The sequence below is a fragment of the Cervus canadensis genome, chromosome 21 (genome assembly GCF_019320065.1).
Source record: "Cervus canadensis isolate Bull #8, Minnesota chromosome 21, ASM1932006v1, whole genome shotgun sequence".
In the NCBI taxonomy this organism is placed as follows: domain Eukaryota; kingdom Metazoa; phylum Chordata; class Mammalia; order Artiodactyla; family Cervidae; genus Cervus; species Cervus canadensis.
Genome location: NC_057406.1, coordinates 36159148 through 36172772, shown reverse-complemented (window position 1 = coordinate 36172772; position 13625 = coordinate 36159148). Strand labels below are relative to the sequence as shown.

General features: G+C 39.5%; 1 protein-coding gene and 1 non-coding gene across 2 annotated transcripts in view; one reads left to right on the top strand and one right to left on the bottom strand.

The window, feature by feature from the left end:
- The window catches only part of SMCO2 (single-pass membrane protein with coiled-coil domains 2), a 31968-nt gene extending 18578 nt beyond the window's left edge, over positions 1 to 13390 (bottom strand). Inside the window, exons 1-4 of the mRNA XM_043441739.1 lie at positions 13272 to 13390; positions 10670 to 10784; positions 3454 to 3590; positions 2636 to 2785 (exon numbers count right to left, since the gene is read on the bottom strand). Coding sequence (XP_043297674.1) covers positions 2636 to 2785; positions 3454 to 3590; positions 10670 to 10762 — 380 coding nt within the window. The 5' untranslated portion in view covers positions 10763 to 10784; positions 13272 to 13390. The remainder of the gene's footprint in view (positions 1 to 2635; positions 2786 to 3453; positions 3591 to 10669; positions 10785 to 13271) is intronic.
- Positions 9103 to 9206, top strand: LOC122424108. Its single transcript, XR_006264306.1, has one exon. It is a non-coding gene; the product is annotated as a U6 spliceosomal RNA (small nuclear RNA).
- Positions 13391 to 13625: the final 235 nt, after the last annotated feature.

The following is a 13625-nucleotide window of genomic DNA, read 5'->3' as shown; positions in this document are numbered from 1 at the left end:
CAAAGGTCTGTCTAGTCAAAGCTATGGTTTTCCCTGTAGTCATGTATGGATGTGAGAGTTGGATTCTAAAGAAAGCTGAGCCCTGAAGAATTGATGCTTTTGAACTGTGGTGTTGGAGAAGACTCTTGAGAATCCCTTGGACTGCAAGGAGATCAAACCAGTCAATCCTAAAGAAAATCAGTCCTAAATAGTCATTGGTAGGACTGATGCTGAAGCTGAATGTCCAATACTTTGGCCACCTGATGGGAAGAACTGACTCCTGGTAAAGACCCCGATGCTGGGAAAGACTGAAGGCAGGAGGAGAAGGGGATACCAGATGATAAGATTGTTGGATGGCATCAGTGACTTGATGGACATGAGTTTGAGCAAGCTCTGGGAGTTGGTGATGGACAGGGAAGCCTGGTGTGCTGCAGTCCATGCAGTCATAAAGAGTCTGACATGACTGAGTGACTAAAGTGAACTGAACTGAAACTAACATGTTGTTAATCAACTATACTACAACATAAAATAAAATTTTAATTTAAAAAGAAAAGGAATAAAATCAGATAACAAAAATTAGTATTTGACTTAGAAAAAAATTAGAACAAAACTGAATAGCACTCACTACCTAATTTAAAGACTTCATACAAAGCTACAATAATCATGGTAGTGTGGTGGTGTTATTGCTGTTTTAGTTGCTAAGTCATGTCCGGCTCTTTTGAGATCCCATAAACTGTAGCCCACTAGAGGACAGGCTCCTCTGTCCCTGGGATTACCCAGGCGAGCTTCTGGAGTGGGTTGCCAGTTCCATCTAAAAGGGATCTCCCTACCCAGAGATTGAAACCACATCTCCTGCATTGGCAGGCAGATTCTTCACTACTGAGCCGCCAGGGTAGACTCAAGTGAATGTTTACAGTGTGTTTATTAATGATTGCTTAAAAAAAACCTAAATATGCCTCAGTTAGTGAAAGAATAAATTGTAGCATATTTATATAAGGGAATATTGTTCTGCAACAAAAAGGAACAAATTATTGATGTGTACAACATGGATGAACCTCAAATTATTCTTTATACTAAGGAAAGATGGTAGACTCAAAAGGCTATATGCTGTGTAATTCCACTTATGTAATTCCGCTATTCTAGAATAGGCAGAACTGTTCAGACAGAGAATAGATAAGTGGTCACTAGCACCCTGGGGAGAGGTGTTAACTATAAAAGAGTATGAGGGATATGGGGAGTGATGAAAGTGGTCTTTATCTTCACCGTGGTGGCTAAACAATAGTATACATTTTTCAAAACTTGCAGAACTGTACAATAAAAGATATAATTTTACAGTATGTAAATTATAACTTAGTTTTAAAAAGGGGGAAAAAAAAAGTTTTTGGCCATACCACACAGTTTGTGAGATCTTTCATTTTCTAACTAGGGATTGAACCCATGCCCTCTGCAGTGAAAGCGTGGAGTCTTAACCACTGGACCAGCAGGGAATTCCCATGGAAAGAAACTTTAATATGCCGAGTTTGAATTAATAAAAACACAGAATCTTTTAAAATTCTACTATCATTCGTGCTCTGGAAGAAAAAGGAGGGGAGTACCTTGAATAGGATAGTTAGAAAGCTGATACAAAGATGTTTAGCTAAAGTTATGGTGATGTTTAACTGAATATAAAGATGATGTTTAACTGAAAGGCAAAGAAACATCTAGAAGAGTAGCTCTGCAGTAGGAAAGAGCTTGGAATGTGGTAGCAAGATTCAGACGGCCAGAGGAATTATTTCTTAAAGTAGCTTCCATTTGTTAATTGCTATTATATATCAGGTACTGACTGTATTAAATGCTTCACACATGGCATTTTGCTTAGTACTGGCAATAAACCAATGAGGTGGCTATCATTACTTCTTTGTAGATGAGGACAGTCAAGTCTTAAAAAAAAGTTGATTAACCTATCCAAGAAAGGTCAATATCAAGATTCAAACCTGGGTCCCTCTGACTCCAAAGTCCAGTCTCTATGCCAGTGACTGCATAAATAACAACTTTGTCATTTCTGTTTCATCTTGAAACTTTTAACTTGAATTCAAATATGCATTTTCAAGCACACTTTAACAGTTTTTTCATGTCATACTGGTTGGATTCCTTTGGACAATACTGGATAAAACTCAAGGATCACTGGAAACCTCAATATGTGCTTTGGATAACTGTTAATGTGGCTACAAGGAGAGAATCTCTGAGGGCAGTCCTTCCCTTGAGAGAAGAGAGAGCAAAGATGCAGATAACTTTGATGTAGGCTTCGAAATTCTGTGACATGACTTTTAATTCTAAGGCCTTTTGCTTCCCAGGTTTTCCCAGATGGCGCTAGTGGTAAAGAATGCACCTGTCAATGCAGGAGACAAGAGATGCAGGTTCAGTCCCTGGGTTGGGAAGATCCCCTGGAGAAGGAAATGGCAACACACTCCAGGATTCTTGCCTGGAGAATCCCGTGGACAGAGGAGCCTGGTGGGCTACAGTCCATAGGGTCGCAAAGAGTCAGACATGACTGGTGACTTAGCACATATACTTCTTATCCTAAAGACGTTACCACCTTAAACCTGTAGTTTTGTAAATTTCTGAAGCTATGAAACTTTTCATTATTTTCTGACCCACCCCAACACCCTACAATTACCTCTTCACTGTGTTTTCTGTTAGGCTTATGTTTTGTATAATATTTTTAATTTTCTCCATCCAGCCTATATGATCAGCTCCAAGTTCTTTCACTTGTAGACCCATCCGTGTATTCCAGTGGTTAAGCTGGAAGAACATGTTCTCCTGGCTCCTACAGAGATATGATTATGATCAGTTTTAAGATAGAAAATGGGAAACATCTCAAAAAAGTCTGAACCCTCTTTCTATAGATGGCGAATAAGTCTGCTTATTCATTTTCTGTCTCCAAAATAGGCCAGGTAGCACTTAGGCTTTAAGAAAGGAGCTTGGATATTTATTTAATACCCGTTTTAACAGACTTTTTTAAGGCTGGAGAAAATAAAGTATGTTTTCCATTCAGTAAACAATGTGGATATATTTTTAATTTCCCTGCATGGAATGAATGTTAAGTGTTGATTTCAGGATGGTGGTTACATCTGGGTGAAGGAAAAGAGGTTATATTGATACATAGGGAAAGGGTCCATAAGGACTTAACCATACATTTTTAATAATAATTGCAATATTTTTCATCTCTAGAAAATTATCTAAGAGTGATGAGATGTGTAATAAATCCAGGGTCCAAAGAAAAGCATGCAAAGAGAACCCCATGGTCTCCCTACGTCCCTCTTCATCTTTCTTGCTGGAATAGGTAGGTAGTTGCTTGTGCATGTGATTGTTTTGTGGTTCAAGACACTTGCTGATTTTAAATCTTCTAAGCTTTCCATAAGCTCTCTGCTAAGTTTCATGCTCCCCTCCACAAAACACCACTCAGTGATCCCTCTTGCATTCACCAAGGCTTACTCTTCAAGGATGTTCTCCTCTGAAAACTGCAAAGATGTGGATGCTTGGGGATCTTCATGTTGAACGTGATCTCTTTCTTGCTCATCCTGTTCACTCTGCAGGTCCTGGCCATGCCCAGCCTTCAGCTCCAACTTATCCTGATAAAGATTATGAAGGGAGCAAAGCAGAACAGAAGGGTTATCACAAGAGGTGGTGGTCCCTCTATGGTACCCATGCCCTCGTCTCTGGGGGCAAGCACATTACCCTTTCTGAGGCTGGAGTCCTCTGATGCATTTGTGAGGTAGGCTGACACCCCCCCTGCTCTGTGACAGAGGAAGGCTGGGGCGGGAATGTGGAGAGTAGGGAGAACAGATCAGCCTCTTATTGATACACCTGTACAGATCATTGGCTAAGTCAATAGGAGCAGCATTCACCTACCTCTACAAATTGCTTTCGAGCACATCATCCTTTAAATGACAGCCCTGACATGGGTAAATGTAGGTACTGAATTTCCCTAGGCCACTCATTCATATTTAGTGATTTGGCCAAGGTCACATGGTGCAGTGACTTAAGTGATGACCCCCCCCCAAAAGATATGTCTATATCCTAATACTAAGCCCCCTGAGAATGTGACCTTGTTTGGAAAAAAGGGTCTTAGCAGATGTAATGACTTTTAATAATGATCTTGAGATGAGATTACCTTGAATTACCTGGGTGGGTCCTAAATCCTATGATGAGTGTCCTAATGAGAAACAGAAGAGGAGAAGACATAGAGAGAGAAACTCATGTGGAGATGGACGCACACTGAAGTTTATGCAGCCACAAACTAAGGAATGCCTGGAGTCACCAAAACCTGGAAGAGAAATGGAAAAATTCTCCCCAAAAGCCTTCCAAGGAAGTGTGGTCTCGCTGACCCCTTGATTTTGGATTGTTGGCCTCCAGAACTATGACAGAATACATTTTTTTGTGGCTTTAAACCACCAAGTCTAACTTGTGATAGCTACCATAAGAAACCAACCCATATGGCTGGTAAGTATATGAACTAGAACTTGAACTAGGTTTTCTGATTCCCAAACCATGGCTCTTTTCATTGTATCTAGGACTTAGATTCAGATTAATACCTAGTTCCTATCCCTGGTGCTTTCACAACCCACTGGTGCCTCACCAGAGATGAGGGATTATTACCACATTTACAGATGAAGAAACCAAGGCTGGATTTTGGAAGTATGATGTGACTCCACTATTTCTTATATCTCTACTATATCTCTTTGTAAATAAAAGGCATCCACAATTTGAATTTCTTTCCACTAAATCTTTGGCCAGGATATTCAAAAGCAGCAGAAACTCTGTGATGTAGAGAAAGAACCACATTGGGAAGCAGAAAACCGGAGGTCTAAGTCTGGTTCTACTGCTGTGAGTGTTGAACAAGTCACTTAACCACCATAAAGCTCAGCTTCCTGGCCTAGTAAGAAAACTGGGCCAGACCATCTCTAGAGGTCTATGTCCAATAATCTCTGATAACATTTCATCTTCATCAGTCATTTTACTGTAGTAGTTAACATATCACAAAAGAGTCAAAAGGCAAGAAATAGAAATAAAAAGAGTTTTTTAAAAAAAAAATCTATGAGACTAGGACTTCCCTGATGGTCCTGTGGTTAGGACTTTCCCTTCTAATGTAGAGAGTATGAATTCAGTCCCTGGTCAGGGAGTTAGGATCTCACAGGCCTTGTGGTCAAAAAAACCCCAAAGCATAAAACAGGAGCAATATTGTAACAAATTCAGTAAGGACTTTAAAAATAAGTAAATAAAATCTATAGGACTAAATAAAACCTACAAGACTAAACACATAAAGAAATGTGTATGTTTTTAAAATAACAGACTAATGTTGCATAAAATACACAGTCTAAGGGCTTCCCTCATAGCTCAGTCAGTAAAGAATCTGCCTGCAATGCAGGAAACCCAGGTTTGACTCCTGGGTCGGGAAGATCCCCTGGAAAAGGAAATGGCAATCCACCCCAGGATTCTTGCCTGGAAAATCCCATGGAGAGAGGAACCTGGCGGGCTACAGTTCATGGGGTCACAAGAGTCGGACACGACTTAGCGACTAAACCATGAGCATTGAAAGTGAAAGTGAAAGTTGCTCAGTTATGTTCAACTTTTTGTGACCCCGAGGACTATACAGTCCATGGAATTCTCCAGGCCAGAATACTGGAGTGGGTATTTTCCCTTCTCCAGGGGATCTTCCCAACCCGGGGATCAAACCCAGGTCTCCCATGTTGCAGGCGGATTCTTTACCAGCTGAGCCACAAGGGAAGCTAAAGGCATTACTTTCTATTTATGTGCAGCTTTTGGAAGAGCTCATATTCCTCGGAAAGTAAAAAATGGAACTCATCATATTTCCCTTCAGCTTGTCCAGTTCCCCACCCTTGCATATGGCCCCCCATTCATCCAGATGTCTCTTTCTGAAGACTGGAAGAAGTCCTTGAATTGTCATGGGAGACATTCTTTCCCCTCCTTATTACCCATTTCATATCCACTTAGTACAGTATCCACTAATACTTATCTTTTCAGTCAGTGTCCTTTTCCCCCATCCTCCCTGCATCTCTGTTCATGGCATCCCAGTCGGGGCCCTATCTCAGGTCCTCATCAGTTCCTGACTCCTATTGGTGTCCTGGCTTCCTGCCTGCATCCTGCTCTATCCCGACCTCAGCATCCTGCCTGCCTGCTTGCCTGTCATGCCTTTTCCGGCAGCCTTCCTCTCTCACCGCACTGTTTCTCTTTGACTCCTTTATCTTTGCATGTGCTGTGCCTTATTTCTGGAATGCTTTTCCTCTATCTAGATCATCCTTCAAAACTCAGCTGTCATATCCCCAGTCTTAAGCCCTCCCTCCTGTGTACTTCATTAGCACATCTGCTACTTCTAGGGAGGATTTTTCCTTACACACGCTTGTTCTTGCCTGAGCCCCTCCTAGTGTGTGAGCTCACTGAAGGGAAAGAATTTTATATATATATATATATATATATATATATATATATACATACATACACATATATACACACACATATATATATCCTAGCACATTTGTTGTTGTTCAGTCTCTCAGTCCTCTCTGACTCTTTGAGAGCCCATGGACTGCAGGATGCCAGGCTTCCCTGTCCATCATCTCCTGGAGCTTGCTCAAACTCATGTCCATTGAGTGGATGATGCCATCCAACCATCTCATCCTCTGTCGTCCCCTTCTCCTAGCACATAGTGGATCCGCAATAAGTGGTTATATAAGTACATTATGTTTGTGAGAGATGCAAACAAAAGCAGGAAATAGGAAAATCTGCTCACTGACCTGGCATCTGAAATTGGCACTATATATAGCAGAGGAGAGTGAAAAAGTTGGCTTAAAGCTCAACATTCAGAAAACTAAGATCATGGCATCCGGTCCCATCACTTCATGGGAAATAGATGGGGAAACAGTGGCTGACTTTATTTTTCTGGGCTCCAAAATCACTGCAGAAGGTGATTGCAGCCATGAAATTAAAAGATGCTTACTCCTTGGAAGGAAAGGTATGACCAACCTAGACAGCATAGTGAAAAGCAGAGACATTACTTTGCCAAAAAAGGTCCATAGTCAAGGCTACGGTTTTTCCAGTGGTCATGTGTGGATGTGAGAGTTGGACTATAAAGAAAGCTGAGCACCAAAGAATTGATGCTTTTGAACTGTGGTGTTGGAGAAGACTCTTGAGAGTCCCTTGGACTGCAAGGAGATCCAACCAGTCCATCCTAAAGGAGATCAGTCCTGGGTGTTCATTGATAGGTCTGATGTTGAAGCTGAAACTCCAATACTTTGGCTACCTGATGTGAAGAGCTGACTCATTTGAAAAGACCCTGATGCTGGGAAAGATTGGGGGCAGGAGGAGAAGGGGATGACAGAGGATGAGATGGTTGGGTGGCATCACTGACTTAATGGACATGGGTTTGGGTGAACTCCAGGAGTTGGTGATGGACAGGGAGGCCTGGTATGCTGCGATTCATGGGGTCACAAAGAGTTGGACACGACTGAGCAACTGAACTGAACTGAACTGATAGCAGTGCCAGGGACTGAAAATGGGAAACCAGAGCAAAATCTTCATTTCTAAGTGTTTTAGGGGGCTTTGACGGTTAGACACGGCAGTTTTGGCAGTCTAGCTAAAAAGGTGATTTTGTTAATTAAACCAACAATTGATCTTTTTTTGCTCCTCTTAACTCTTTGTTCATTTTCTGAAATTGTCCTTTAAATCTTTCTCTTATAAAAGACAAATGTAAGATTATGCAAAGTAGAGACCTTCTGGTTTGCTTTCAAAGAATAAAAGGAAAAGATTTTTTCCTTAAGAAGTCATTTATTTGTCCTTTTTTTCAGCAGAGAGCTAAATTTATTAATAATTATTTGTTAATTATGTGACAGCATGTGATTTATTTTTCTGTAATTAAAGGATTTTCCATATAAACAAATGAACATAAATAAATACAATCATAAATTTAAAAAAATATTTTCTTAAACCTTAATGCCCTGACTTGAAGTTTGTAAGAAATAGTCTATAATAATGAAGGCATTATACCCTTCATATGCCCTGCCAGTGTAGACTATTTGATAAATCTTACAGAGTGAATAATTTTATTATCTAACTAGACTTATTCTATCCTAGGCCAACAAGTGATAGTATCATTGTTCACTGACTAATGGTTGGAACATATGCCTGGAGTCCAGTGACAAGGACCCCACAAAGAAACAGATAACAGTATTTATAGAGTTTTACCTTCAATTTATGCGTTCACTAAGTTCATGGCTCCCACATCTCATTTTCCCTATTTCTTCCCCCACTTTAAAGCTCCTCTTCTAATTTAGTTCTTCTTCTTATTATTATTATTTGTAATGGGTATCTGTCTGTCTCTTTCCACTTTTTGTCTGTCTCATTATTATTTATACTCCACACATCTAACTCTATCCCTTCACACCTATCCTCTTCTATTTCTTTTTTCTCTGTATTTATTTTTATTTATTTATTTGGCTGTACCAGATTTAGTTACAGTACTCAGGATCTTCTGTCGTTGCAGCGTGTGGCATCTTTCAGTTGCAGCATGCGGACTATTAGTTGTAGCATGTGGGATCTAGTTCCCTGACCAGGGATCGAACCTGAGCGTCCTGCATTGTGAGCTCAGAGTCTTAGCCACTGGACCACCAGGGAAGTCCCACTTCTATTTCTTTTGTTTCTTTTTTTCCCCCTTACTGCAGAATCCTTGAAAGTGAAGTCCAGCTTGGGATGTTCTTTGAGGACTCTTCCTTATAAGGATTGTAGAGTCGGCTGGCTATCCCCAAGCCCAAAATGTATTCAAAAGAGAAGTAGACAAAGAGATTAATCCTGGACTTCCTTTGAGGGTTGAATAAGCCTCAGAATAGGAAATACCCACTCCACAGATTGGAAATCACCTTCCTGTATAGCCAATAAACTGGGGGAATCTATGGGGGAGATCTGCACATCAATAATAAAAGGAATCTTAGTCATGCATTTGCTTTGAACTAAATGAAAGCATAAACTCTTTCCATGACAAACTCCAGCATCAAGTTTCTCCATTCGTGTCAGCTAGATGACTGAATTTCAAAGACTGAGAGAGGTTCAGACTGAATTAAGAGTCAATTAGTGCTCATTTCAGCAGTATATATACTAATATTTGAATGATACAGAGATTAACATGGCCCGTGAACAAGAATGACATACAAATTCATGAAGTGTTCCACATTTTTTGAGAAAGTTAAAAAAAAAAACTTATTTAAAATTGCTTCAAAAGGAATAAAACACATAGGAATAAATAACCAAAGAGAATAAAGACCTATACTCTGAAAAATATTTAAAAATTAATGAAGGAAATTGAAGATGATATAAGAAATGGAATGATATTCTGTGCTCTTGGGTTGGAAGAATTAATATCATTAAAACAACGATCATACTACTCAAAACAGGCTACAGATTTAATGCAATCTCTATTAAAATACCCAGGACATTTTTCATAGAACTAAAACAAATAATACTAAAATTTATATGGAACCACAAAAAAGACCCTAAATTACCAGAATAATCCTGAGAAAAAGAACAAAGCTGAAGGTATCACCCTTCCAGACTTTAGACTACACAACAAGACTACAATAATTGAAACAGCATGGTACTAGCACATAGATCAGTGGAACAGAATAGAGAGCCCAGAAATAAACCCACACATCTATGGTTAATTAGTCTTTAACAAAGAAGAGAAGAATATACAGTGGAGAAAAGACAGTCCCTTCAATAAGTGGTGCTGGAAAATCTGGAGAGCCACATGTAAAACAATGAGATTAGAACATTTCCTTATGCCATATACAAAAATAAACTCAACATGGTAAATTGTTAGAAGAGAATATAGGCAGAACACACTTTGACATAAATTGCAGCAATATTTTTTTGCGATCTGCCTAAGGTGAAAAATAAAATAAAAGCAAAAATAAACAAATGGGACATAATTAAACAGAAAAGTGGTATCATCTCACACCAATCAGAATGTCCATCATCAAAAAGTCTGCAAGTAAAAAAAAAAAAAAAAAGTCTGCAAGTAACAAATGCTGGAGAGGGTGTGGAGAAAAAGGAACCCTCCTACAGTGTTGGTGGCACTGTAAATTGTCTGAGACCCCATGGACCATAGCCTCCCAGGCTCCTCTGTCCATGGAATTCTCCAGGTAAGAATACTGGAGTGGGTTGCCATGCCCTTTTCCAGGGGGTCTTCCTGACCCAGGGATCAAACCCAGGTCCCCTGCAATGCAGGCAGATTCTTTTATCGTTTGAGCTAACTGGAAAGTCCATGGATGTTCCTTAAAAAATGAGCTAACTGGAAAGTCCATGGATGTTCCTTAAAAAACTAAAAATGAAGTTACCATGTGAGCCTGCAATCCCACTTCTGGGCACATATCTGGAGAAATCAAATCCTTTACGATGACCTAAATCAAATCCCTTGCAATTATACTGTGGAAGTGACAAATACATTCAAGGGATTCAATCTGATGGACAAGAGTGCCTGAAGAATTATGGACGGAGGTTCATGACACTGTATAGGAGGCAGTGATCCAAACCATCCCCGAGAAAAAGAAACACAAAAAGACAAACGTCCATGTCCTCACAGCTACTCGTAAGGGATTTCTCCCCCACACCAAAGATAATAATGATTAAGTCTGTCCCTTACCCATTTTTTAGTCTCCAAATCTTGAAGGAAGTCAGTTTGATAGTTTTCAGAGAAAATGTCTTCCTCATCTGTTCTGTCCAAGTTGTGGTCCATTCTGGTAAATTCCCTTAGCAAACTGTAAGTCACATGATGGAGAGGTTGTTATTATGTCTTTAGTCTACAGTTTAAGCCTGCCCCAGACATTTCTAGAGGAAGAACACCTGGATCTTTCTGGCCCCTAAAAGCACCTTCTACTATTGTACTGATTTTATTCTGTGTGAATAATGTCTAGTGCAGTGTATTACTCGAGATAGAAATAGAGAGGCTGGATAAATATTTGTTGACTGACTTAATAAATGATTTAACAGTGAGATTCTGAATTCTAAAGCCACTGCACAAACATACTGTGTGTGTGCAAATGTATGTGTAAAATAAACAAATAATAAATATTCTTCTTTTAAAAGTAGAGTTAAAAAGTATCATATGGTAAAACCCCAGTAGTTCAGCAGTTAGGACTCCACAATTTCACTGCTGAAGGCCTGGGTTTGACCCCTGCTTGGGGAACTAAGACCCCATAAGCCATGCAGCATGGCACCCCCTTCCAAAGAAGAGTGTCCTATGGTTCCTAGGAAAGGAGGAAGTCTGTGCTACCATCATGATGTCTAGGCCCTGAGATGTCCTCCTCCCAACATTCAGTAGTTTATTTATTCTTCCACAGAGATTCTATGCATAAATAAGCAGCTATGTTTATGTAAATATATATATGCATTTAAAAATACAAATTAGAGGATTTTACATACACTTACTGTACTTTATAGGGCTTCTGTAGAAGTTCAGACAGTAAAGCACCCACCTGCAATGCAGGAGACCAGGGTTCAATCCCTGGGTCAGAAAAATCCCCTGAAGAAGGAGATGGCCACCCACTCCAGTATTCTTGCCTGGAGAAGTCTATGGACAGAGGAGCCTGGAGGGCTACAGTCCATGGAGTGGCAAAGAGTTGGACATGACTGAGTGACTGATACACATATGCTGTACTTTATATTTCTTTTTTAATGACTTCTTTTGGAGTTCATTTCATATTAGTACTTACAGAGCTGCCTCATTTTAAACATCATTATATGGTATTCCCTCCTGAGGCTATATCATAATTTGCTATTCAGTTCTCTATTAATGTTTATATGCATTGTTTCTAATCAATCACCACTACAAACAATGCTGCAAGGAATATCCCTACACATCTATGTGCATATGCACAAGAATATCTATTGAATAAACTCTACAATAGAATTGCTGGCTTAATAGACACACATACTTTAAAAATATGTGTGTGTGTGCTCAGTAGCTCAGTCATGTCTGACTCTTTGCTACCTCATGGACTATAGTCTGCCAGGCTCCTCTGTCCAGGAAATTTTCTAGGCAGGAAGATGGGAGTGGGTTGCCATTTCCACCTCTAGGGAATTTTCCCAACCCAGGGATCAAACCTGAATCTCTGGTGTCTCCTGCATTATCAGGTAGATTCTTTACTACTATGCCACCTGGGAAGCCCAAAATTTTGATAGTTTACCAAATTATGCTTTAAGGTGGCTAAATCCATTTAAAATTCCAGAAAAAAATGATGAGTGATCCTGTTTTCCCATTCTTTTCTAAAATCATGTATTAGAAAAGTTTTTGATCTTGGTCAATCTGGTAAACGTAAACTGGTTTATCATGGTAGTTTTAATCTCTTTTTATGAGAGGTTGAACATCTTTGCCTGTGTGTATAAAACTCATTGCATTTCCTTTGTTGTGGTAATTGTGTTGATAATCCCTTGCCCATTATCTATTAGACTATTGTTATTTCGCTGGACTGCATGTATGTGTATAGATGTGTACACACACACACACATACTCACATATACTTTTGAATGAATCATAATATACAAGTGATGAAGGCTTATGACAGTAGTTTCTTATCTATAGGTCTTAAAACTTGAGGTGGGGGGCCCTCTCTACCCATCCTCCAGAGAAAGTGGTCCTGGAATCAATATACATTTCTATAGATTTAAAAAATACTGCTGAATGTTTCCAAATGTATATGCTACTGTTATTAATAAGTTATAAATGAATTTTAAAACATCTTTGATGTAGTAGCTTTTTTGACATATGAGAGGTTCTGAGAAACCTTTTCCTTTAAAAAATTTCTTTTGATTTAAAAAGGTTATAAACCATTTTTTTTATAAACCATTTTTATAATGTACAATGTTATCATATGTTGACAAATGCACATATGCATTTATATGAATATTTGTACTTCCTCTACTCTAGAAACCATTTTAAATGGTTGATGTCTTTAGCAGGTGAAGATAATGAAAGTACAATACACCAACGTTTTTACACAAATGGAAACTAGAATCTTGACCATTCCTATTGACAGCTCTCTGCCTAGTTTCTGATCGTAGGTCCCTTTACTGTCTCATTGGAACTACCACACTAGATATTCATTAGGTCAGAACTAGAAGAATTGTAGAGAAGGTTGTCAACCCAAACCCTGAACTTGGAAATCTCATCCGTTGGTCCTACCAGCCTGAGGAAGTCTCCAGACAAGACCGCACAAAGGACCCGTGGGAGCTCAGCCCTGACTTACTTCTGCGTTTGCCTTCAGCCACATCGATGTTTTGAAGAAAGCCATTGTTTTTCTCTGTCAATGCTTGCTCCTTCCCAACTGGCTTCATCTGCAGAGGCATCTCATCACCTAGCTTCATGAGAGCCATCTCCTCAGTGCTGCAGGGACGATAGTATATTTCTTTGTATTTGTAAAGCTGATGTTTGTTTTACTCTCTTCATATTGTGGACAAGTAAGTTATTTCTCATTTCTCACTACTATAAACAATATCGTGGGCTTCTCTGGTGGCTCAGACAGTAAAGCATCTACCTGTGATGCAGGAGACCCAGGTTCAATCCCTGGGTTGGAAAGATCCCCTGGAGAAGGAAATGGCAA